General features: G+C 44.5%; 1 protein-coding gene across 2 annotated transcripts in view; it reads right to left on the reverse strand.

The window, feature by feature from the left end:
• rapgef5a (Rap guanine nucleotide exchange factor (GEF) 5a) overlaps positions 1-27,856 on the reverse strand; it is a 190,092-nt gene that overhangs the window by 54,756 nt on the left and 107,480 nt on the right. For both annotated transcript variants that reach the window (XM_078238589.1, XM_078238599.1), the window contains 2 exons: positions 11,379-11,494; positions 10,948-11,036 (listed from right to left, as the gene is read on the reverse strand). In XM_078238589.1, coding sequence (XP_078094715.1) covers positions 10,948-11,036; positions 11,379-11,494 — 205 coding nt within the window. The remainder of the gene's footprint in view (positions 1-10,947; positions 11,037-11,378; positions 11,495-27,856) is intronic.

Genomic DNA, 27,856 nt, shown 5'->3' on the forward strand with positions numbered 1-27,856 from the left:
GGCACGAGCTGTGGAGGAAGAGACTGATCTCAAGTCTCTCCCTCAGAATGGGGCTCTCATGATTTCTCCTTGTTGCCCCAGCGGCTCTGAAATCTCTTACAACTGCTTTGATTAACAGCTCCAGAACAGATCAAAGAGGGGATTAACCAAGGTTTGTTTCCACAAGAAACTCAGGGTCCATTAGCTGCTAAAAACTTTTCTGATTGACAGCTCCAGGCAGATTAAACAGTTTATTTTTTTTACAATCAGTTCACACTCTATTGAGCCTGAAGTGCTTCCTCTTCAGCACACTTATTCTGTCTGGCCCCATTTTCTTTAAAACTGCATTTTTAAAAAATCTCTGACCCTTCTTAGAAAGCAGACATGCTTTCTAATACTGTTTTTTCCCCACTGGCCTTTCTTTTCTTGATGTGGAGATGCCGGCGTTGGACTGGGGTAAACACAGTAAGAAGTTTAACAACACCAGGTTAAAGTCCAACAGGTTTATTTGGTAGCAAAAGCCACACAAGCTTTCGAGGCTCTGAGCCCCTTCTTCAGGTGAGTGGGAATTCTGTTCACAAACAGAACTTATAAGACACAGACTCAATTTACATGAATAATGGTTGGAATGCGAATACTTACAACTAATCCAGTCTTTAAGAAACAAAACAATGGGAGTGGAGAGAGCATCAAGACAGGCTAAAAAGATGTGTATTGTCTCCAGACAAGACAGCCAGTGAAACTCTGCAGGTCCACGCAACTGTGGGAGTTACAAATAGTGTGACATAAATTCTGATTCTAGGATCGCATGATAAAGACTCAGGAGGAAAAAAGCAGAAATATTTATGTGAATTTCACATAAATTTCACATAAATATTTCTGCTTTTTTCCTCCTGAGTCTTTATCATGCGATCCTAGAATCAGAATTTATGTCACACTATTTGTAACTCCCACAGTTGCGTGGACCTGCAGAGTTTCACTGGCTGTCTTGTCTGGAGACAATACACATCTTTTTAGCCTGTCTTGATGCTCTCTCCACTCCCATTGTTTTGTTTCTTAAAGACTGGATTAGTTGTAAGTATTCGCATTCCAACCATTATTCATGTAAATTGAGTCTGTGTCTTATAAGTTCTGTTTGTGAACAGAATTCCCACTCACCTGAAGAAGGGGCTCAGAGCCTCGAAAGCTTGTGTGGCTTTTGCTACCAAATAAACCTGTTGGACTTTAACCTGGTGTTGTTAAACTTCTTACTTTCTTTTCTTGCCTGCAAAGCTTCTCACAGAACCCATAAGCTTCATATTACCGCTTTTTTCTCTTATTGTTTATTTTTTTAAAACTCTGTCAAGCTTCAAGATTGGATAGGTTGGAGTTTTTATCTTTGAGATAAAGGAGGCTGAGGGAAGATTTAATTGAGGGGCATAAAATAATGAGAGGGTTTTGACAGAGTGGAAATGGAAGGACCTATTTCTAAAAGCAGAGGAGTCACCAGGGGACATAGATTGAAAGTGATGGGCTGAAGGATTAAAGAGAGGAGAGGCGGAAAGCTTCCAAAGCATCCAGCGAATAGTTATCCATTAGAAGTACCATGATCTACGAGGCTCCTGCCAACGGCTGAAAAATTGATCTATTTTAGCTGGCAGACATCAGATGGGCTGAATAGCCACACCCTCTGCTGTTATTGTCTCTCAGTCTGTTAATAAAATTTCAATGTAGTTCATTGGCACTCTGGGACATTATGAGGACATGATAAGGTGCTGTGCAAGTCTTTTTATGATGATTTTCTCATCATTTTCAGCATCTACACATGAGATGGTGGGCAGCTGGTCACTATGAGGTATGCAAGGGCTGGTATTGGACTAACTCTCTCTCCCTGTGTGGGGAGTGTATGCTATCCAATGATTAGATTACATTGGAAACTTGTGAGGCTTTATATCTGCTAATCTATATCTCTCTGCTTTACTGTGCACAAGCTCAAAATCCTAGTGTATTGTGCCACCATGATACTCCTGCACTAGATACAATTTCAGAACGACACCTCATTCTATTATCATTGGTATGTGTGAAAGATAGAACCATTGAGATGCCATTTTCATGGGGAAAATTGCAGGTTTGAATCAGCTACATATCACATATTTTCCATGGACATTGTGTGGAATATCTAATTAATCTTGTAATAAACTAAACTTTGGGGGAGAAGTTCAGTTACAGGCTTCAATGGTCTTGCTGCAGTAGAGACTGTCAGAGGTGAATCCACAGTTATAACTCCAGAAGATTGGTCTCATAAAATATCCAACATGAAATGCTTCCTGCATCAAAGTGACACTGGGTTATTCCTCCTTCAGTTATTCTGAGAAAAGGAAAAACAGGAAATGTTCTTGAATGTCAGCTGAACAGCTGATCACTGATTTGGGACCATCAAATGCCTGGCGCCTCACACGCCTGACGCCTCACACTCCTGGCTCCTCACATGCCTGGCTCCTCACACGCCTGGCACCTCACACGCCTGGCTCCTCACACGCCTGGCTCTTCACACGCCTGGCTCCTCACACGCCTGGCTCCTCACACGCCTGGCACCTCACACGCCTGACGCCTCACACGCCTGACGCCTCACACGCCTGACGCCTCACACTCCTGGCTCCTCACATGCCTGGCTCCTCACACGCCTGGCACCTCACACGCCTGGCGCCTCACACGCCTGGCGCCTCACACGCCTGGCGCCTCACACGCCTGGCTCCTCACACGCCTGGCTCCTCATACGTCTGGCGCCTCACACGCCTGGCACCTCACACGCCTGGCTCCTCATACGCCTAGCTCTCACACGCCTGGCTCCTCACACGCCTGGCGCCTCACACGCCTGGCGCCTCACACGCCTGGCGCCTCACACGCCTGGCTCCTCACACGCCTGGCTCCTCATACGTCTGGCGCCTCACACGCCTGGCACGTTTGGTCCAGCGTGATCCACATTGGGGGGGAGGGGGGCATTTTTTTCAGTTTTAATGTTGTTGAATCCCATCCCAGTAGTGTTGCCAACACTTTGATTTAATTAGGGAGAGTTGCAGCCTGAGTGTTTCTGGCTCTGTAATACACTGATTGCAGCCTGAATGTTTTTAGCTCTGTAATACACTGATTGCAGCCTGAATGTTTTTAGCTCTGTAATACACTGATTGCAGCCTGAATGTTTTTAGCTCTGTAATACACTGATTGCAGCCGAGTGTTTTTAGCTCTGTAATACACTGATTGCAGCCTGAATGTTTTTAGCTCTGTAATACACTGATTGCAGCCTGAATGTTTTTAGCTCTGTAATACACTGATTGCAGCCGAGTGTTTTTAGCTCTGTAATACACTGATCCAGTACATGGATATATGATGAAGATATCAGAAAATAGCTTCTGGTTGTGAAATTGCAATAACTGCCAAAAGGACATCATAATGGCAGAAAAGAGGCAATTCCCTTTTTCAAACATATGAAGATACAGAAATGATGGGCAGGAAACAAGCAGACCATCAAACGTGCCCAACACTATGAAGTCTGAACCATCATGGCTAAACACTTTTCACCATCCTTTTTCCCACCTCCTTGAAGCCTTCTAATTTCTTGAGAGCAAAAAAGGAAAATAAATCCCAGTTCTGTAAGGGGACAAAATATTCTGGAAAATCTCCTTCCCCCAAGGCTAGAACTGGCACCTATTTAAACTCTAGTTTTCTTCTGAACTCAATGATATTGTCAATGGTTCTGCACACCAGAAATTCCAGAGGAAACCAGAAGAACCCCAATGGAAATTTATTTGCATAGTCTGGGAACACCTGGGAGATCTATCACCGTTGCTCTAAAGTGTATTTTATTTCTACATTCCTTTTCTGTCAATTATGTCTTCTCTTTTCTCTCCTTAAGGTGCTGACTCATTGCCAGAGTACAGTATCACAGCTGCTACTCATTCTCCGACATCTTCCTCATGTGGCCTCGGGTAAGCCTGCATGATGGATGTCTGCAGGTTACCTAACTACAGGTGCAGAGAAGCTCGGTCTAACCTGAATACTCATTGGGTAACTGATCAGGAATTTTGGCTCATTTTCTCTTCTCTAACCTGGGAGACTGCAGCGAGCTGTTTAGCACAACCTGAATGGGATGACTGAATTCCGCGCAGGTTATGGGTTCAACTTGGGTAGTTGCTGCTCTGTATGGTTCAGCCTCTCATTGCCTTTGGGGTTTAAAATGTAAGACATCCCCAGCCTGGTAAACATAAGCTAACAATCTGCATTATCAGCACTTATTTTTTGTTAAAATTTATTAAGATTGTTTGTATAATTTTGTAACTTTACGAATTCAATCCAGCTTTAATTCCCCCAAAAAAGATATTTTGTTGGTCCTGTGGGCAACCAAATGTAGACATTAGGGCCGGGAGACACCAGCGGGAGGCATTTCACTGGGCGCCAATCGTGAGTCTCCCAGGCGCTTTCTTTTAGCGCAATCACATTATCACATGGAAATGTCCCGGATCCATGGGCATCTCCCCCCCCCCAATACCGGGTAAACCCCACTGGTAGGGACATAGGCCATTGAGGCCCCCCTGGGGGGGTCAGGGGCAAGGGGGTATCCCTTGGGCAGTGCCAGCCTGGCACTCTGGTACTGCCCAAGGGGCACACTGGCACACCAGGCAAAGCCAAGGGGGCAGGGACAGAGGAGTGAGGCTTACTAGGGGTGGGGCCTATTTGGGAGGATCCACTGCCACTCTGCAAGTGGGGTCAGTGGGAGAGGGAGGTAGGAGGCGATCGAGGCTGGCAATCGGAGGGGGGCGGGAGTGGGTATATCGGGGCTGGCCATCAGAGGGGGAGGGTAGATTTGGGCTGGCCTGGGTGGAGGTGGGGGTTCTGGTATGCAAGCGATCGGGAGGTGTTGGCGGTGGCGGGGAGGGGTGGGGGAGGGGGAGGTCGGGGAGGCCAGTGATGGGGGTGGTGTCAGGAGGCCAGTGATCAGGGGGGGTTCCAGGGAAAGCCAGCAATCAGTCAGGGGGTTTGGGGATAAACAGAAGATTAGCGATCGGGAGGCCTGCAATGAGGGGTGGGAGGAAGAGGTAGTGTGCATGTGCGAATCCCCACACTGACAGATTGGCGCATGTGCAGTGGCTTGCTCAGCATTATGCTGCCGGCCTCGGGTGGGAAAAAGCCCATCACTTTTCAGAATGGATCACACTACAACACTCTGCATTGCACAGAGTGTCAGAGACTCGTTCAGGTAAGTACTCCCAAAAAATGAGCCGGAAATACTCCCGTTTCCCACCATTGGGCACTTAGTTTTATTTTGGGAGAATCCTGGCCTAGATCTTCTATTTTTGCTCTGTGAAGCTTAATTCTTTTAAACACTTTGCAATTATAGTATTCATTGCATATACAGCAAAAGCATTGGATAATAGTAAAAATTATAGAAAATCAACAGTGCCGACATGATCAGAACAAATCAGTAAAACAGTTAATAAGAATATTCCAACAAAACACTTTGACGAGGAAGGGGACAAAGCATCAGCCAGGATTTCTACTTCAGCAATTTCTTTTGGAAAGTGTAAATGTGTGGATAAAGGGGATTGAGCTTAATTCTGATGCCCTCCATCTTGAACAGTTCATTTCTAGATTCATACAATTGCTGCTGGAACAAAGGTACCAAAAAACTCCTGGTGTTCTGGAACTTAACAACAACAGTGAGTCAGCATCTTCAGGAGAACTGTGGAGGAAAGGTCAGCATAAAAACACACAGCCGTGTTCCCTTTGGACCTAGCCATAATATCGTCAAATGTTTGCCTCTTGATGAAATAGGAACTCGAGTGTTAAAAGTTACAGGATTTATGTACAAAGAAAAAATAGTAACAACCAATAAATAAGACCACAATGTTTTTCTTAATCGTAGCCCACACAGATACAAGAAATTGTCTTGGGTTGGAAAGTCTCAATCAGTTACTTAGAGGCTCTCACAGAGGATGTAACAGAGTACTGTGCAAAGGCTGAAATGCTGTGTGTCTCTGGCAGAGATTAAAACTTTTGGAACTAGTCTCCATAAATAAAATCCTGACGATGACAGGATTGTGTCTACAACAGTGGAATCTTTCAGTCACTAAAGATTTCACAAAACCACATTGATTTGTGATGATTTTATCTTAACATTTAATGATCAGTGCAGCCCACTGTTGTGCTGTATTGCAGAATGGAGTGTGAACTGTGCTGGCAAACTTGCAGTTGTGCTTCAGTGATTGACAGGAAGTATGCTGGTTGTGCCTTAAGGTATTAACACTTAAATGAAGAGTTTGAACTCAGTATTCGGGGCTGCTGGATTATTCCTGCAGTAACTTGCAATGCCTCTGAACAATGCATTTTATTACAAGCAAGTAAGAACACATACCAGTGTGTTCTGGGAAAGTAATAATTAGGTTAGATTTGCCACACTAACAGCAAATTAAGATTTGATATTCTGCTGTTATTGTTAAATATTAAAAAAACATAAAACATGTTTCCATTTAAAGCATTTAACATTTTTCAGGGGGGTTTACAACAAAGAACAATAGCTCCTTATCAATAGATGACAATTTACACAATGATTTAATTGATATATCAAATCAAATAATTAGAAATAAAAACCTGATTGTCTAATTGGGGACTTGTGCTGAAGGCAGCCAGTGTCTCATCAATTTTCTATCATCTTTATCTGGGGAGCAATGGAAGGAATGGAGGTAAGCTGTTTGAAGAGGAAAGCTGAGAGAGAGCTGCAATGCAAACGGCATGCAATAGTCACTGTGCAGGATTAGCAACCTAGAGGTTATAAATTCAAATTGGATGATGGCAAAAATCAACTGGCAGTAGGAATAAAGCAGTGAAAACTGCAGTCCCAATTGGTTTGCTAATGTCCTTTAAGCCTAACCTACATTTAACACCAGTCCTCCATTACATGAGAAGGTGAAGATTAGTACAACTAGCGTTAAAGGAACACATATTGCGGGGTATATGACATAATAGAATAATAAATAGGAATGAATGTGTTATATATATGAATAAGAAAATGATGGAATTGTACATAAGTATGAATTATTTATATCTAGGGCATCATATATAGAGATGGACACAAAAACAGAAGAGGGATATGAAAGATGCAGGTGGATTTATAAATTGCTCTCATTTTGCTCTCCCAACTATGATATCATACAATCTGCTTGGTTAAAACAAGGAAATACAAATTACATCATGATTAGGATAGAATGAAAGCAGTTTATAAAATCATTGGGACTCAGAAATATCACTGTCTTGTATCAATTCATGAGATTACATGTCGGTGCATGTAACAACACTAATTATGTGTGCAGCATTTGGGGACTTTGAGGGATGCAATGAGACAATATATACATTAGGCTGCTAAAGTCAGATTTTATTGCCAGCAATTCATTTTTTGGGATGCCTTTCAATGTTTATTTTTAGCTTTAAAAACTGGGACAATCAGGGGAAATGAGTAGATATTGGTAACCATTTTACTTTTAACATTATTGGAGTTCAGAAAACAAGAAATGAGTTGAATTAAATGACAGCCCACGGCTATTTGCAAATCAGGTGTGAAGGTGTGAAAATTGAAAAGAAAATTAAATTCAGCTAGAAATGCATATCTTCTATGTGTAACCTAGGCTATTAAATTGCCAATATGGTTTGATTGCTCAGTTGCCAGCAGGGCCCTAAGCTTCAGAATGCCCTCCCTACACCTCACTGTTTCTCTAAAGTGGCCAAGATTTCTCCCATGTCTTCTGCCAGTGGATGTGGTGCGACATTTAAATTCACTTCAGCTGGACCCATAATGTCCCTCCAGAGGGCAGGAGTGGCTGTAAAATCCTGGCCGTGTCTTGAAACATTTTATGATTTTAAAGGCACCATACAAATATAAGATGTTGTTATATGTAGCTCATATAACACTTTCTTTTCTCTAAATCTGTTCTTTTATTTGTGTCAAAAGCATCTGCAACTAGTTGAAACGCAAAATTCACATGATCAGGGTAGATATACGAAGGGATGGAATTCTCTAGCCTTTCCAGCCGGTGGGTGACCCCTTGCTGCAGGTTCCCCAATGGCGGAGAGGGTGAGGAATGTACATTGCCATCGACTTTGGTGGGACCAGAAGATCCTGCTGGTGGCCTCCAGGGGGCTGTAAATCCACCCCAACTATGTGCACTAACTGCTTTCATCGGGGTATTGTTTCCACTTGTTTTAGTTGTTCTTGAACTATGTGGCAGCATATTTTGCTTTTACCATGTAAATTAGGAACTAATAGAATTCAGATGTCTCCATAATCTATAAAAATATGTTTTTTGACATTGGGAAAACTGGGAAGCTTTTGGTCCTTGGTAATGACTTTGAAACAGCAAAATAATTATGTCTCTTTAATGGTATATCCTGCTCAGTCCATTAACATAATTAGACTGAAGGCACAACTGTCATTCAGAAATATGATACAGAAATGCAGTCTGACTTTGCAATCAAGTACTCCGCTAATGAGAATGTGTTATGTATTCACATATTTTCCTGTACTGAAAGGGGAGGCAGGTCATGGGGTGTTTGTACATTGGGCTAGTGCCTGAACTCCAAAGGCAAGTGTCACACAAGAGGAATTATAATCACTAATTTTGTTGTCAAAATGTAGGGTGAGATTTCCTGGCCGCGCTCGCCCCTAGTCTGGAAAATCAACGGTCAACGGACAAGAGGTCAAAGTACCTTTGCATGGTCCGTGTCCTCCCTGCTACAATTCCCATGGCGGGCGGGATGCCCTATTTAATGTATGCTACTCTGAGAAGAAAAATAGTTCAATCTACCGTAACTTCCAATGGAAGGGCAATTGAGATGGATTGCCACTTTGCTCAGATGTATGTACATTAAAATCCAGCTGATCTTACCTCTCCAGACCTTCCAACTTAGGCAGGGCTGATCTGGGGAGTGCAGCACATCCCTGTGGCTTGGTGTCGAAGGGCTGTAGAGTTGAAGTTAAGTAAGCCATGCTCCCCTATTATAGGGCACTAGCTGCTGTAAACTGGGCAGATTGAAAAGTCTAACCAAGGTCCTTGACAACATAAGTATAAAAGGTAAGTGGGTAGGATTGACGGGGGCAGGGGCACGGTTGGATTGGGTTGAGTCGGGCCAGGCCTTGGGTGGTGGGAGTTGGGGGGAAATTATCGGGTCTGGACTTGGGTGGAGGTGAGGGGCAGTCAGGTCTGGCCTTGGAGGTGTGCTGTTGGGTTGGGTTCTGTGTTATGGAGGGTGGGGGTAAGAGTCGGGCCTGGCTGGTGGGGTGGCGGGGGGGGGGGGGGGGGGGGGGGGGGCGGAAGGAGCGTTGAGGGGATGAGATTTGTTCCTGGCGAGGGTGGGAGGGGGGAGGGTTGAAATAGCCGGGCTTGGCATGATGATAGGATAAATAAGATTTATTCCTTGCAAGGGGGAGGGAAGGAAGCTGGTGGGTGAAGGGGTGACAGTCAGGCCTGGCAGAGCAGAAGGGAGTGGGAATCATGCCTAGCTGGGGGGGTAAGAGTCCCTTTGGATGGAGGGAATCCCATGGGTTAGCATATTCCCATTGAAGGTATAGTCCTTTTGGGGTTGGGAGGGGAGTTTCTTGGGTGGGGTGGTGGGTGGAGGCAGGGGGAGTACTGTGAGGTTGTAGTCAGACAGGTCAGAGGAGCCCCCGGGGGTTTAGAGGGGTGTGGGGGAGTCCCATGGGGGCGGGGGGGGGGGGGGTAGCTGTCGGTGCAGATCTGTAAAATAGTTACTCAAAGGTTAGAAGAGGTTTTAAGTCTTCTAACGCTTTTCTGGGCAACTATTGAGGCTGTTTGGAATGAGTGGACGGAGGTTCCATTCTGCCCTTCTTCAGGCCTCTCTAGGAATCCCAGGGCTGAAAAAGGCAACCTTGTTTATTCAAATACAGGCTTTTGGAAATTTTCCAACACAGTCCAATTAAATGCAACAAGGATGCTGTCAAGATCCAAAATGATGTGCAACCCATTCTGTAGAATCCCAGGGGTTTGATCATTATACTGGAATTTAATGTGATTTACAGTCAAACTTTTAGAACAAGCTAGCAGCAACCAGGAAAAATAATGTTTCATTTCAAGTGCCTTCACTAAATGGCCCACCGCCTGACTCAAAGAAGTGTTTTAATGAGGCTAATAATAAGGCTACTATTATATATGCAGATTATTTTCTGGCATAAAATTCATAATTTAAAATTAAACAGTAATGAGTGACTTGAATTAACCTTATTCCCAATCCCCATTCATTTTACTCGCACAGAGATGAACACATAGCACGGAGGCACAAAAAGTGAACGGAACATGACTCAGCAGCTGACCCAAGGAATTGTAAGGGCGATGTTAAAGTTTAAAGGTCAGTAATAGTTTGGGTTGTTTACTCTCCCATAATATTAGAGCTCCCAATAGGTTTCCAATGCCAGTTTAATTCCTCTCTCTACTTATTGTTAGACAACAATGACGCTTTAACTCTTAGTACATGGTGAGGAAATCCTATCTCATGCATTATGTAACTATTGATAATAGAGGTAGCCTTTCCATCCCAATGCATGATTCAAAACCATTTTCATTCATTTTGCTATGGATTTACAGTTTGTATCATAGGAAGGGGAAAATTAGTGACAAACCATAAAATCATTGCTTTGAATTTAGCTTTCTGCAAACAGAAAAAAAAACTTCCAACACTACACATAAAGGGTTAAAAACTTTATAAAAGTCGGTAAGTTCTAGAGAGCTGGTTAGCATTCCTTGTAGTACAGCATTGTAGAAACTATATTCAGTTAAGCAATTAAGAAAACAATTTATTTAAAGAAAAATGAAAATAATAATAAATTGAACTTACGGCACTGTGCAAGATGTACAGATAAACGGAATATGGGTTATTTAATCATATCAGTGTATCCATTCGATTCAATGGCAGGATGACAGCCCTTACCTGTCTCTTTGCATTCACCTTCCTCCATGTGTATATCATTCAGAAGATGCTCCAGAATTTTCTCAGGGGTTCCAGCCACCACCATGTACCTATTAGTTAAGATAGATTCGACTGAGTCATCTTCTGCTGAAGACTGTGAAGGATTACTCCACTCATCCTCTGAATCCTCGTCAATATATTTAAAATAAGGTACATCAAAAGCCGGCAAGGTCACACCAGTACTCTTTTCAAAGGTTTTGGAAACTCTTTTGTCCCCCATGTAAGGATCAAAAACTCTTGAACTTCCCATACTGCTGCCTTATTGTTTTGTTTCTAACTATCAGAGCTTTACATCATTTCACTGTTGCCTTTTGCTCTTTCTCACTGTTAGACTCCAGCTGATCGGATCCATCTGGCTGCTGAGTGCTCTGCAGAGTATGTGAACCACTTACCTCCAATCATTCTGGGCACTCCCTGCTGTGGGGGCTGGGCTAGATGACGACACTTTTTTCAGGATGAGTACATATTGGCCTTGTTCTTTCACTCGAACTGTGTTCACTTCATCATTCTGTTACACAAGAAAGGAAGCAAATAATGGACTTGCAAAAATCTTGCACAAGGAGCTGAGCTGTGCAGCCTCATCATCTGAAACAGAAATTGCCGTGCTTTACAATATTCACTTAGAAATCTGACATCTGATTTTTCCCTTCAGTGAATGCTGTCAATTCACAGCTACACACCAGTTAATTGCTCACACAGACCGGTTTACTCAGTTAGCTAGACGAATAGTGTGGTTCAGAATAACACATACTAGCACAGGGTTCAATCCCCAGTCCAGCTGATGTAGACTTGGGGCCTGTCTCCGTGCCCTACCCTCTAGTTAAAAACACAGGATTAACTGAATAATCGAGGATGCCATTCTCCTGGAGGAGAGTAGTTGATATATGCACAAAAATGTTCTTTCATTTTTTTAGTAATGTTTTAGCACACAATGTTTTGAACACAAAATATATTTTTTCGATTCATTTTACTGATGCATTCAAATTTAAAGGCGGGAGAATAAGAGACAATATTACACTGGGGTTTTTATGTGGATTTGCCACAATGGGAAAAGTGGTCACTTCGACAGTGACTTTGGATGGTATTAACAGGAAATTGTATATTTTGATATGTTCCACACAACTGAAAATAGTTTCTTCCAGTAAGTTAAAATAGCAATTGAGGCAATTCCTGAGGTAGCAGATCTAATCAAATTAAGTGACACAAATAATGATTTTGTGGGGTGTCGGCCTCGAGTCAGCAGTAGCACACTGAGATCTCAGAAAGTTACTCCAGTACATCATCCATGGGGCTGCTGCCTTTTGGACTTTGCTGCTTTGTTTATCTACATTATAACAGTGACTCAATGGCAATACTGGGCACATCACCACTGCCTCGCCTGCGAAGTTTATTCCGAGCCAGCGAGACTGTCCATTTCTTCCGGACCTTCCGCTCCTAGCTGAGGCAGAAATGGATAGTACAGCATCTTCAGGGTAAGTCTAGTGAGCGTACTAGACTCGGGAAAAAGAGGGAACGCTTTCTTTTTACAACTGTAATTGTAGATTCAAGTATGTTTATAAGGTTTCAAGTTTTGTAATGAATGAGTGTGGGTGATTGAATGGGTGATGTGGGTGCGTGAGTGAGTGAATGAGTGGGTGGGTGATGTGGATGAGTTGAGTGGGTTGTGGTAAGTGGGGAGGTGGGTGAAGTTGGTGTGTGGTAAATGGGTGAGGTGGGTTGGTGGGTGAAGTTGGTGTGTGGTAGGTGGGTGAGTTGGGTTGGTGAATCAGGGGGTTGGTCAGAAAACAAAGTGAGGTAGCCGGGTGCGGGGGAAAGTTGACTTTGGTCAGATGTCGCAGGAGGTAGTTGGGTTGGGGTCGTTAGGAGTCGGGTAGTCGTGTGCTCAGGGGGCTAGTTTGGTCTGGTCAGATTTAGTTAGTCAGGTGGTAAGTGGGGCAGTTGGGGGGGGGGGCGGTTGTTGGTTTGTCTGGGCAGTGATTGGGATTGGTTGTGTTGCTCAGTTAAGTTATACAGCTGTTGCACTAGGTATTAAACTGTCTAATGTTTCCTCAGTCAGTATCCAGGTAAGTCCCGCCTATCCGGCTGTACTCCCTGCCTGAACCTCAGGGTCAGAGTCATCCACGGTGGGTCCCAAACAGCAGGTAACCTTGTCCGTCCAAAACGTAAACTTCCCAGGCAATTCCTGTGTATGTCAGCATCAGGAAATCCACAGGGTCCAGACACACATCTTCCAACGTATATTCCATCTCCAATGATCTGAAGAACGGATGATTTGGCCTAATATTTCATTGCTTGCGAATTGTTTCGGGATATTCTGAGATTATGAAATGTGCCATGTAAACACACTTATTTCTTTCTTTGCGTATTGTACCAACATTATAATTCCAATTCAGCCAGACATTCAACAGTAACAGGCAAAAGACTTAACACCTTTTGGACAAATGTGACCAGTTAACTAATTTGGGCATTTCAATATAGTATATTTTTGATTTTTTTTACAGGATCTGGGTGGCATTTATTAGCACCTTGTATATTTTTAATGGATATGTTGAGAATGAATACACTGTGCACAACATTCACATGGCGCAAATAATTATTGTAATAGTCACAAATTAAGATACCCCCTATGAATATCATGTGCATAGGAGCAGGCAGACAGAAAGAAAACAAGTGAATGACCATTCTAGAAGCTGTTAGTCAGCACTATTAAGTTCATCCAAGAACACGCTGGAGAATTGAATAAACATTTGAAATTGGATCAATAAATCAATTCAGAGTCAGAAGTGAGAATAAAATGAACACCCCAGGCTGGAAATTAGTGCCTGCATTGGGGCTCTTCATTGACAGCCTGAAAGTGGCGATGGAGTGAGGGTCAGCCTATTTTGGCAGCCAGTGGGACCTAGGGCAGCATCTTGTCAGCAACAGCGTCGCCAGTCAGAAGGCTGGCAGCTTCTGCAGCGCCCCCAGGAGCCGTGGCCACTGCTGGGGCTGCAGAAGGAGGGCGCAGTGATGAACATGTGTCCTCATATCCAGATGCTGGTCTGGTGGGTATCAACAGCAGTTAGGTGATCAGAGATGCTGTGGCAGTTGATGACGGCAGGTGGCATTCTAGCTGCACGGTTGGCCATTGCCGCTGAGGGGGTCATCCATGGACCAATGGGCACCCGAAAAGGAGAACCCATTCTACCTCCGACCTGGAACCTACTGGGAGGCCACTAGGGTTTAGTCGGTAATCTCACCACCTGGCAGAGAGCCCAGCCACCACCAGCAGAAATGGAAAGAATCCCCTAATTGGCTACTTAATTGCTTCAACTGGGCTGTGGATTTGAGGGCTGATAAAATACAGCTCAAGCACTTCAAGAACAAAGCCTCAAGTTGCTGCCATATGTGCCCCTTCTCAAATACCATCGCTTCTCAGCCTTTTGGCTAAGATCAAGTGTAGCATGGAGAGGATGCTGCACTTGGTTGAGGTCATTAGGTTACGCTGAGGCTTCATATGTTTCATATGAAGCAATTTTTAAAAGCGGCATCTCGGCCTTTTGGCTAAGATGCAAATGAGCCCAAGTCTTGGAGGAGGAACCTCCCCCTTCTCCAATCAGCTTGGCTCATGTAGATCGGGCCCAGGACAGGGTGGTTTAGTCGCCCGCCCTGTCTTGTCAGCCTGGATCGGAAATGTCTCAACTTGTTGAGACTGAATTGGATTTGATTTGATTGAATTGGAAAAGTATAAAAAAAAAAGAACAAAGACAATAATACAGTAAATTTCCATTTTACTGTAAAATGACATCATGAATCAATTAACTTACTTTCACCTAACTTAAAAAATTGTGATAAAAGATTGTATCTTTTGCTCATTTTCAGCTGCCCTAAGATGATGATTTCAGGCCATTTCCTTGAACTGCTGCTTAATTGTGGTAATACAGCTTTCACACTGATGTTAAGTTTAGCAATCCACGATATTGATCCACCAATGATGAATGACTGGCAGTATATGTCTGAGTTACAAGCAATTGCAATGTCGAAAGGAACTTTGATTTGATGGTGTTCCCACAACATTGCTGTTCCTGTTTTTCTTGATGGTATAGGTTGAAGGGAAGGAAGGTGCTGTAAAAGTCACCTTACTGAGTTGCTGCAGTATATCCTCCAGCTCATACATACTGCACCAGTGGTGGAATTTGAATTCAGTAATAGGGACACTAATCAAACAAACTGCCTTTTCCTGGATGAAATAGAGTTTATTGAGTGTTGTTGCTGCACCAACCCAGGTGAGTGGTGAATATTCAACTATAGCCCTGAGCTGAGCATGATAGATCATGAAGAGACACTAAGGGATCAGGAGTGAGCTACTCATTGCAAAGTACAGTCTCTTTCCTGCTCTTAGAGCCATGATTATTGATGTGGTTGATCAAGTTTAGTTCAACTGTTCGTCAGTAGTGAACCTAAGATGTTAGAACCATAGAAGCATAGAATATAGGGATGGGAGGAAGCCATTCGGCCCTTTAAGCCTGCTGCACTATTCATTATGATCATGGCTGATCATCTAATTCAGTAACCTGTTTCTCCTTTCTCTCCTTTGATCCCTTTCATCTCAAGAGTTTGGGCAGCATGGTAGCACAGTGGTTGGCGCTGCTGCCTCACAGTGCCAGGGACCCAGGTTCGATTCCCAGCTTGGGTCACTGTCTGTGTGGAGTTTGCACATTCACCCCATGTCTGCATGGGTTTCCTCCGGATGCTCCTGTTTCCTCCCATAGTCCAAAGATGTGTAGGTTAGGTGGATTGGCCATGATAAATTGCCCCTTAGTGTCAAGGGGACTAGCTGGAGTAAATGCATGGGGTTATGGGGATAGGGCATGGGTGGGATTGTGGTCAAAGCAGACTCAATGTGCTGAATGGCCTCCTTCTGCACTGCAGGATGCTACGATTCTATGAGTTGTATCTAACTCCTTCTTGAAAACATACAGGGGCGAGACTCTCTGGACTCCCCGCCACATGTTTCTCAGAGGTAGGAGTTGGTGCAATCTTCTGATCCACCATGGTTAATGGGATTTCCCATTGATTCCACCCCACACCACCAGAAAACCCGCATCAGGAAGATCCCGCCAGTGTGAACAGCTGGTCAATTCCGGCCAAATGTTTTGGCCTCAACTACTTTCTGCAATAGAGAATTCCACAGGCTTACCATTCTCTGGGTGAAAATATTTCACAGTAAGGAGTCTAACAACACCAGGTTAAAGTTCAACAGGTTTATTTGGTAGCAAACAAAATAAACCTGTTGGACTTTAACTTGGTGTTGTTCGACTCCTTACTGTGTTTACCGCAGTCCAACGCCGGCATTTCCACATCATGAAAATATTTCACCTCATCTCAGTCCTAAAAGGCTTGCCCTGTATTCGTAAATGATGACCCCTGGTTCTGGACTCCCCTGCCATCTGGAACATCATTCCTGCATCCGGCCTGTGTAGCCCTGTTAGAACTTTATAGGTTTCTATGAGATCCCTCCTCATTCTTCTAAACTCCAGTGAATATAATCCTGACTGAGTCAATCTCTCCTCAATGCATCAGTCCTGCCATCAGTCTGGTAAACCTTCTCTGTACTCCCTCTATAGCAAGAACATCCTTCCTTGGATAAGGAGACCAAAACTGCACATAATGGCTGGAATTCTCCGGCTGTTCATGCCCTGCCACTGCTGCCAGTGAGAATAGAGAATATGGCACTTAGCCAAATCTCCATTCATTGCAGTGGGACTACAGAATCCCACTGATGTGAACAGCCTGAGAATCCCGCCCAATATTCTAGGTGTGGTCTCACCAGGGCCCTGTATAACTGCAGCAAGATATCCCCACTCCTGTACTCGAATCCTCTCACTATGAAGGCCAACATACCATTTGCCTTCTTTACCACCTGCTGCACCTGCATGCTTACCTTCAGCAAGGACACCCAGGTCTCATTGCATATTCCCCTCTCTCAATCTATAGCCATTCAGATAATAATCTGCCTTCCTGTTTTTGCTATCAAAGTGGATAACCTCACATTTATCCACATTATACTGCATCTGCCATTCATTTACCACTCACTCAACTTCAGGGGGCGGCACGATAGCACTGCTGCCTCACAGCGCCAGGGACCCGGGTTCGATTCCCGTCTTGGGTCACTGTCTGTGTGGAGTTTGTACGTTCTCCCCCTGTCTGCGTGGGTTTCGTCCGGGTGCTCCGGTTTCCTCCCACATTCTGAAAGACATGCTGGTTAGGTGCATTGACCCGAACAGGCGCCGGACTGTGGCGACTAGGGGAATTTCACAGTAACTTCATTGCAATGTTAATGTAAGCCTTACTTGTGACTAATAAATAAAACTTAAACTTCAACTTGTCTAAGTCACACTGAAACACCTCTGCATCCTTCTCACATCTCATTGTCCCACCAAGCTTTGTGTTATCTGCAAATTTGGCGATATTACATTTAGTTCCGTCATCTAAGTCATTGACATACATTGTGAATAGCTGGGATCCTTGCACTGATCACAATGGTACCCCACTAATCACTGCCTGCCAATTGGAAAAAGTTCTGTTTATTCCTGCTCTTTGTTTCCTGTCTGCCAATTAATTTTCCATCCATTTCAATAAACTACCCCAATCCCATGTGTTTTAATTTTACATGCTGATCTCTTATGTGGGACTTTGTCAAAAGCCTTCTGAAAGTCCAAATATCCACATCTACTGGCTCCCCCTCATCAACTCTATTAGTTACATCCTTGAAGAATTCCAGTAGCATGATTTCCCTTTTGTAAATCGTTTATAATAGACTCCAGCATTTTCCCCACTATTGATGTCAGGCTGACTAGTCTATAATTCCCTATTTTCTCTCTACCTCACTGTTTAGATAGTGGGGTTACATTAGCTACACTCCAATCATAGGAACTGTTCCAGAGTCTACACAACCTTTGACCAGCATTGCATCATTGATAGTGGAGGCCTCAGCAATCAACGATCAAGAGCAAAAGGCAGGAATTTCAAAGCCATTATCTGGCAATGTGTGTTGTGAATGTTACTGCCACTTGACAGGCCCAAGTCTGGATGTTGTCCAGGCTCTGCTGTGAGCTAACAACAGGCTGCTTCATTATCAGAGAACTTATAAGTAGAGCTGAAAACTGTGAACTCATAGAATCATTGAATCCCTACTGTGCAGAAGGAGGCCATTCGGCCCATCGAGTCTGCACCGACAACAGTCCCACCCAGGCCCTATCCCTGTAACCCCACATATCTACCCCGCTAATCCCTCTATCCTACACATCCCGGAACACTAAGGGGCAATTTAGCATGGCCAATGCACCTAACCTGCACATCTTTGGACTGTGGGAGGAAACCAGAGCACCCGGAGGAAATCCATGCAGACATGGGGAGAACGTGCAAACTCCACACAGACAGTGACCCGAGCCAGGAATTGAACCCAGATCCCTGGCGCTGTGAGGCAGCAGTCTTAACCCCTGTGCTACCATGCCACCTCATCAGAGAACAGCTCCAATTCTGACCAGAATGAAGGTCATTGATGAAGCAGCAGAAGATGATTGGGCTGAGGACACTTCCATGAATTCAGTTACATCCTGTGTTTTTGATGACTTGTCTCTAATAATCACAATGACATTGCTTTGCATCAGGTTATGATTCTAGTCACTGAATCTAGATATTGGGCAGGATTCTCCGGTCTCCTACCATGTGTTTCTCAGCAGTGGGAGGCTGCGCGCCGCTCACCAGCGACGAGATCTTCTGGTCTCACCGCCATCAATGAGATCTCCCATTGATTATTCCCCATGCCTCCGGGAAGCCTGCGGTGGAGGTACACATCAGCGGGACCAAAATATCCCGCTGGTGTGAACAGCCAGGTAATACAGCAATTGAGTTTTGCTAAGGATCCTTAATGCCATGCTCAGTTGCCTGCTGCTTTAAAGTCAGAGGCAATTACACTCACTTCCATATCTGACTCCAAATTGTAATTGGAGCAGAATGGTTCAAAAAATCTGAACTGAGTGTTAGTGAGCAGGGTATACATGAGTAGATGTTGCTTGATGAAACTATGGATGATTCCTTTCATCACTTTACTGATTTTTAGGTGGAGTCTGATCAGATTTTGTAAAATTATATTTGAGCAACTATTACACTCCGTGCAAAACTGTTTCTCACTCGCATCAAGAAGATTGTGCGGGCAGTCAAACAAATTAAGTAATGCTTCTTTTTGTAAAACTGTTTTTTCCAATTGGACAAAGCAACACACAAAGGAGAAAGGCACTTTAGAAGCATAAGCCATACAACAGCAACCATTGCTTTCAAATACTATTTCAAGTTTATTTGCATTTAATTTTGTCTCTTGCCTATTAAATTACTTAACTATTAACATGTCTGTGGCAAAGGAAGGAGTCATGAACTCTTCATGACTATCTGACACAGCGCTGAGTGAACAGAAGGCAGCTTGTGTTAAAAGTGTAGGGCCCGCTGTCATATAGTCTCAAGAATTTCATCTAATGGCTCAAATGGAAACAAACAGAACTGAGAAAGGCATTTTGTGCAACAGAGTATGCTTAAGCCAATATGGGAACTCAAAACTGTTACCCTTACTGGTGAAATACAATAATTAGAACTGCTACATTTATAGTCTTTCTGGTTCTCTCTATGTTAACTAAAATCTGATGAAGAGCAATATTTCTATACTTCAATATGAGGAGGGGGTGTGCAACTTTCAGCTGTGCATTCAAGTGCTAAAGATCCTCCAATGTGTCCAAGATGGGTTTTGAACTGAAATGTTGATTTTTGCCTGCCTTTAGTACAATACACCATCTTGGTAAAGGAGTTTTGGGATTTGTCCTGAGGCTTATTAACAGGCTACATGGCAATTTGGTGGCCAGCACTTGTCCAAATCCCTCTTCTGAAAATAACCAGCTATTTGGGATACTTAAAATGCTACGTACCATGGGAATAATGAATGGGAGCTCTGAAACACATTGGGAGATTTTGTGGAGCACTTTGTCAAGACATTACCAACACTCTAAGATATTTATTCAGCAACTGCTCTGAGGAGTTCACCTGAGAAAAATGTGCGCTGTGCTACACTGCCTTTTTGTACATCTTATAGAAGAGACTGGGAAAAGGGACCTGGTTAGGGGCTTCTTGCTGGAACCCCTCTCTTGGTCTGGACGAGGAATAGGAGGAGGAGATGAAGCCAGGCAGAGCAGCAGCAGCTGCTGTAGAAGAGCGGGACAGGAGGGAGAATCTGATCCACAAGCAAGTTACAATTATGGTCATCAGCAATCAGGATGAACATTGTGTGCTAAGTCCAGACTTTCAAGCAGCCGTGTTTTATTATCACAGCACCTGCTATGTGCCCTTAGCCAATGTAAACCTTCCCAAACCCCCTGGCTGCCTTCCCCAACATCAGTTACTTTAACATCAATGGTAGGAAAGATTCTAGAACTGTGGGGTAGATTCTGGTGCCCTTCTCTATGGTGATTTTGGTTGTCAGGAGGGCATTTAACCAGGTGGGAAGGTAGTGAATGGGGGACACCCCCAACCTCCCATCTCCACCCTAATTCACTCTGTGGCAGGAAAGTATATGGATTGCCAGCTCCCAGGCGTTTGCCATTCAAAGGCACTCAGTGCCTGATTGAGGGACCCATCATCAGAAAGGGAGGCCCGCTAAGAACAAACCCTGGCCCTTGTAGCCGACTCCCTCCAGCCATCATTCACTTCTGGTCTGGGATCCAGTGATGGTCCTGGGCCCCCGCCGAGTATCGGACCAGCAGCAGCCACTGCCTCACCAGAGCCACTGCCATTCAGTGCAGCTGCCAGCTTGTGATTGGCCAGCAGCTCTCAGTGGGCATGAATTTAGCCCTAGGTTCCTGGATCTCAGGGAACACCTGTAACTGGTGTGTCAAGTGTCTGATTGAAACAAGATGCGATGGATTTTCCCGAAAAGGGGCGATGTGGGGCTTTCACCAGCTGTCCAGTGAGACGCTCCCCATCACCTCCAAAAGATTCCATCCATTGGGTCAAAGATCAGATAACAAAACATTACAGACTGAGAATACAATTAAAAACCCTCGGCATGGATTTCAAAAGGAAGGACAATCTTAATTGCTTTGAAACTATAGAAAAAGTAGGCAAGGACATTGCAGTGGATGTGGTACACATGAGGGTAGAAAGTAGTTTAGCCCATTTTTGGAGCCTAGACAGCACTCCATGAGCAGTGGGAACCTTAGCAGAAAAGCTTAGGCCTGGACAGAAATGAGCCGAGGGCCTCATCTAAGAATAGAGTGGAAACCCTGTTGCATATCCATGCTCTTCTCCAGTGTTCATTGTATATTAAATGGGCGGTATTTTACGGCCTTGCCCTGGCGAGACCGGAAATTCCCGCCCGAGGTCAACGGAGATTTCCTTTGTTGGACCCTCGCCCGTGTCGATTCCGTGGCAGGTGAGGTGGTAGAGTTCCGGCCAATGTGTTTAATTGCATGCAAGCTATGGGCATTAACTGGGGATTGACTTGTGTTCCCATCTGTAGAAACAGATGCCAGCTGTGGTTGTTGGGTTAGGAGATGCACATTTGTAAATAAAACTTTATAAAGATGTGGAAATTTTGGTCCCAAAACTGGACAGTTTTGTCCTTCACCGTTTAGCTTTCTGGATTGAACTTCAGGCAGCCTGACTCAGTAGACTGCAATCTCTAGGACTATGGAGAGGGGGGTGGGGAGGAGGAGGGGGGAAGGAGCATTTCTCCATTTCCTGGCTTCACAGGAAAGCTTTTTAAAACATTAAAAATGAACAATTTTTAGTTGGAACGTTGAGATGAGCAGGCCTGATGCTTGCTTTGCTCATTTCTATTTATTTAATAGAAAGGCCTTTCAACGGGCACAAGGCACCTAATCAATTTCTTCAAGAGATTTGGGTTTTGTTTGGACTGGCATTGAGTAGAGGCCTTCTGACTGCTAGACCGGTATAGTTTGCACTCAAAGGGATGGGCACAATCAAACCAACTTCTACCTCAGGGGCTCAGAGAAGACCTTTGAGAAGTTTCTGCATCAAAGACCCATGACAAAGCTTAGGGTATGGGGAATCAAAGGCTGGTAACAAAATGGATTGAAGAATAGTAATAAACCAGAAAATCAGCAGAAAGGAAACTTCTCAGATTGGCAGAAAGTGGGAAGTGGAGTCCTGCAGAGATTCACGAATGTTCACCACATACATAAATGGTTTGAACTCAGAAATTTGAGGCAAAGTGTTTAAAATTTGTATATTATACCAAATTGAATGGTGCAGCTAATGGTGTGGAGGAATGCTCCAAAACACTACAAATATACATAGGCTTGCAGATTGAAGGGTATAAATGGCAAGTGTAATTATATGTAGCAAAGTGTGAGGTGATTCATTTTAGAAGATTGAATAAGAAAGCTAATTAATCCTTGAAAAGTAAGAAACTAAAATAAGATATAGGAGCAAGGAAATCTTGGAAAACAAAGACATAAATCACTAAAACTATCAACAAAAATTGACAAGTACATGCAAACAAAGTACTGGAGTTAATCTCTGCGGGGGGAGGGAAGGTTGCGGGTGGGTGGTGCAATACTCAATTTCCATAAAACCTTGGTTCAATCACGCTTGTGATTCAGTGCAGTTCTAGTTCCTAACATGTGTATATGCAGGGAAGAAGGGTCAGTTGAATGGGGTAAGTGCCTTTATTGCACTGCTTGTGGGTCAAGAGGAGTAGGAATATTTCTCTAAGGTTCAAAAAGGTTACCTCAACATGATGGGACCCCAACATCAGCCAATTCCCAACATTTCTTGTTTGACACCATCCCTCCTCCCCTTCTGATATCTGATTTCCCTGTGCGGTCTGACCTCTGCACTTGCACTAGCCAGCTGCTTTTTGACTGGAGAAACAGGCTGTCCATCTGATGGTGGGTGGGAAATCTGTTGTAAAAGATCTGAAAGATGTCCTATAGTTAAATCTGACTGGACTTGTAGGAAACCCTTTTATTGGCTTTCTCGTCTGAAAATCTTTCTCCTTGATGCTTTCTTCTCACCTTGGGGGAAATGTCAAGGCCAGACTGTACAAGATGGAGGATGCTCTATTCAGTGACCCTATCGCATTTCAGTAATGAAAGATGTTGGCGTAACAAGAAATAGCTAGAGATTATCCAAATTGCAATAGTTATTTTATCACATAAATATGCATACGGGGTAAAGGCAGGGATATGGGAATTTTCCAGGCCCTATGCCGATAAAGCAGAGCTTGGGAAAATGGAGGGGTTGGGGGGGGGGGGGGGGGGGGGGGGAGAGGAGTGGGGAGGTGGTGTTGGTGGTTAGGGGGAGTGGCTGTCAAGATGGTTGCTGGAAACATTCTCTCTTCCAGGGAACTTTCCCACAGGTGGGTTGGGAAGCAGGCCAACTGCTCGCTCCATGGAAGTGGGCAGCCAATTATTCCAATTAAGGCTCAATTTAAGAGTTATTTTGCATTCACATTTTACCGACATCACAGCACTCATTCCCCCATGCCTGCCGTAGGCAGAAGCCTCCAGCTCAATCAGTGCAGATTCCCTGTTGCAGACTATGTTGGGTTATCCTCATGTTTACAATCTGTCTCAGCAGCAGTCAGCTCTCTGAGTGGGGCTAACAGCCTGACATTGCTGCGGGTCCTTGGGAGCCCAACTGTCATCTTTAATGGGATGGCAAATGTTGAAGTGGATCAGGATGCCACCGCCCTAAAGGTTGTGCCAGTGCGCGTGCTGATAGCATGGGGGAGCACGGGATCTCCATATGAGTCCAACTTTGGAGTTTTGATTCCCACTGGCAAATCCAGCCCAAAGAGTTAAGTCACAGATCAGCCACGGCTCAGTGAATGGTGGAATGAGAGGTTAAATGGCCTAAATTCGTACGTTCCCATTGTTAGGAAGTGGAGCATCGGTTCGCTCAGTTGGCTGGACAATTGGTTTGTGATGTGGAGCGATGCCACAGCATGGGTTCAATTCCTGTATTGGCTGAGGTTATTCCACCTTCTCAACCTTACCCCTAACCTGAGGTGTGGTGATCCTTGGGTTAAATCGCCACCAGTCAGCCGATGGCCATCTGGAACTATGGTGACTTTTACCTCTGTTCCTACGATACCTCCTCTTATGAATTTGAGCAGCTTCAATTTCAACTGGTGAATTATTACAGTTGCTGAATGCTTGTTGTAACATTCAACATTTCTACAGAACATTCAACATTTCTACAGCGAACCACATTCCTTTTGTTGACAATCTTGCAGTCAGTAAGTCAAACATGAACTAAATACATACTCCTTTCATCAGCAAATTATAATTATATTTTGATTTCAAACTTACTTTCCAGACCAAGCAAATAAAGGAAACTGAGTTGAAATTAATAGCTTCTCGCTGCCATAATAACAGACTATAGGAGGTCTTGTGACGCAGTGGGTAGCACCCCTGTCTTTGAGCCAGAAGTTCAGGTTTGAGTCCCACCCCAGGGCTTGATGGCCAAGGAAGGTGCCAAACACACCAATGGCTGGCAGTAAGAGTGGGAGAGACTCCTGGTCAGCCATGCTTGATGTGGAGTGGCACCCCTCAAGCTACAGGTCTCCGGTAACACGCTAGCAAACTGTTCTGGGAATTACTAGTTTGGAAACAAATGAAAGTCTGACTTAGTGCACTACTAGATGCGGGAAGAGAATTGGAATAATAACACACAGGAGTAACTTAATACAGTAACATCTTTGCAGTTAAAATGTTGGGGTTCTACGATCTTCAGTCTTTGGTGATCAATTTGTATGAATCAATATCGAGAATATAAAGAATAAAGACCATTGAATGTTTTGAAGCAATCTTCAAGCTTTACCGAATTGGTACATCAGTGACTTGAAACAATTCTAACAAAAAAGATCATCATCAAAGAGTTTAATTATCTCAAAGAGCAATTGACACCTCCACAATTCTATTTCTCAACTACCTACAACATTCAGCTGCACTCAGGAACAAACAGAGTACAAGAATATTTATTGTATTCTTTTGAGTTTTGGCTAGAGAAACACAAATTATCTACCATGAAGGAAGGCTCAGTAATGCTAAGAGAACATGCCACAGGAAGATAAACTTTCCCAACAGACTTAAAAATTGGACTTTCTCCCCAATTGCATTGAAATATTAATGTCCATATTTCTCCAAAGAGTTTTTAAATTGATTTCCCTTTTAATTTATTGACTTTTTTATTAAAATTTTCACTGTAGAATTTCTATCCAGCAGGGAGTTGTTTCATTCAGTGATGACACATATAGAATCATAGAATCCCTACAGTGCAGAAAGAGGCCACTCAGCCCATTGAGTCTGCACCGACCACAATCCCACCCTGGCCTTGTTCCCATAACCCCACATAATTACCCTGCTAATCCCCCCGACACTAGGGTCAATTTATCATGGCCAATCAACCTAACCCGCACATCTTTGGACTGTGGGAGGAAATTGGGGCCTCACAATCCTTCTCACCTTTTGGGTTTTAAGCAAGAGGAAACCCATGCAGACACGGAGAGAATATGCAGGTTCCGCACAGACAGTGACCCAAGGCTGGAATTGAACCCGGGTCCCTGGCGCTGTGAGGCAGCAGTGCTAACCACTGTGCCACCAAGTAGTTTGGTAATGTAAGAGCTGTATGTTAACATTGCTGTTTCATTCCATGACATCTTCTTGTTTCTCAGATAAAGCCAAATGCAGCATGAGTCTTTGGGGCTGATAGCCCCCTGGATGCCTCTCACCTTGAAAGTTTGCGTGATGGCCACAGGAATTGGAACAGGCGAGGAGCGGACCATGGAAAGGTCCGTTGACCTTGGGTGGGATTTTCTGGTTTCAGGGTGAGCGAGGCCAGAAACTCCTGCCCAAGGTCCTGCGCTGTAACTCCCGCTCCTTTCAGCACAAGATTACAAACAGGATTCTCCGGTCTCGTGCATGGCGGGATCCATTGCAAGCAAAAACGGAAAATTTGGCCAATACTCCATTCACTTTCAGCGGCATCGGAAAATCCCAGCCACGAACGAGGATGGAAGATTTCAGCCTCCGGGTGGGATTTTGCCATTTTTTGGCAAAGTGCCATCTCGGGTGGGAAAAGTGGAGGCTAGCCCGCTGGCAGCATTGGCAGATTTTCCTGCCATATTTTTAAACTGATGGACAACAAAATGTAAGGGGCAGCTCCCACGACGTGATGCTGGCGAGCGGGCCCAATCAGTTCCGGTTTTAAAAAGGGTGCCCTAATGTAAAAGAATGAAAATAGGTACACTGCCCCCTTTCCCCCCCAATTACACACAGCCCCCAAAAGACATTACAGAACACCCCCACCCCACCTCTGAATTCCACCCTCCCCTTACCACACAATGCCCCTCCTACCCCACCACAGATTTCATCCCCTTGCCATGGAACTTCCTGTCCCCATCAAGGTACTATCCACCCCTGCAATTCCCCCCACTACCAACATGGAGCCCCCCCCCCCCGACAAAAAAGGAACACCCCACCCCCCGCATGCAGCAGTACCCCATGGGACACCCACCTCGGCACTATCCAGGCAGTAACCTGGCACTGCCTCCTGAGAGCTGTACTTAGCTGTGCGCCCCCAGCGGGTTCGCTTTGCCAGGTCCCTATTTGTTAGGACCAGGTGACCCAATGCGACGTCACATCAGCGGCGGCGGGGAGGGGGGGGGGGGGGCAAAATCTTAAAGTGGGGGGTCATTAGATAGCGTGGAATTCAGCTAAATGTATTTAAATGAATGCAAATTGGGCTCCCAATCTTTCATAAAAGCAAATTGTCGTGAATGCTGGAATCTGAAACCAAAACAAAAAAATGCTGCAAAATATCAGCAGGTCTGACGGCATCTGTGGAGAGAGAATAGAGCCAACGTTTCACGTCTGGATGAGTCAAATGCGTTTGGGGACTCCCTTTGGATTCTCTGTCCTCACCAGTTTTCAGGCCCACTAAAAACAGGGATGAAAACTCCAGGCCTGTGTGGCAGCCAGCGCACTCCACACCTTCACTGGAAGTGAGTGTGTGAAGGCTGCACATACTGCTCCAGGAAAATTGCCACTAACGAGCAGCTTCATTCTAAATGTGCATGGATCTGTTTTAGCAGCTCCAGGCACTTCTTAAACACGGTAATCAGCAATCAGCCCCAAAGATTGCAGGCTAAAACCACAGGTGTGTCTTCTTGACACACCTGTGGCGGCACGGTAGCACAGTGGTTAGCACTGCTGCTTCACAGCTCCAGGGACCTGGGTTCGATTCCCGGCTTGGGTCACTGTCTGTGTGCAGTTTGCACATTCTCCTCGTGTCTGCGTGGGTTTCCCCCGGGAGCTCCAGTTTCCTCCCACAGTCCAAAGATGTGCGGGTTAGGTTGATTGGCCATGCTAAAAATTGCCCTTAGTGTCCTGAGGTGTGAAGGTTAGAGGGATTAGTGGGTAAATGTGTAGGGATATGGGGGTAGGGCCTGGGTGGGATTGTGGTCGGTGCAGACTCGATGGGCCGAATGGCCTCTTTCTGCACTGTAGGGTTTCTATGATTTCTATGATTTCTTAGCACCAGTTTCCATCCTTCCCACAAAGTAATTTCTTTCTGTGAAATTTCCTGATTCGTGCTATTTGGGAAAATGCGGCAAACTGAGATCATCAACATAAAATTCAACGAATTTAGTCCTACTGCTTGATTGTTTTATCTCCTTGAGTCTGCTAAGTGAAATTTCATGGCCAGAATTCTCCCAGAAAAATTCTAAGTGACAAATTTGCATAAAAACTGGAGTAAATCCCGTTGGCTTCTTCAGCGTGATTTTCAAAATAAATCTACACTCTGTGCACTGCAGAAT

The sequence above is a fragment of the Mustelus asterias genome, chromosome 2 (assembly GCF_964213995.1).
Source record: "Mustelus asterias chromosome 2, sMusAst1.hap1.1, whole genome shotgun sequence".
Taxonomy (NCBI): domain Eukaryota; kingdom Metazoa; phylum Chordata; class Chondrichthyes; order Carcharhiniformes; family Triakidae; genus Mustelus; species Mustelus asterias.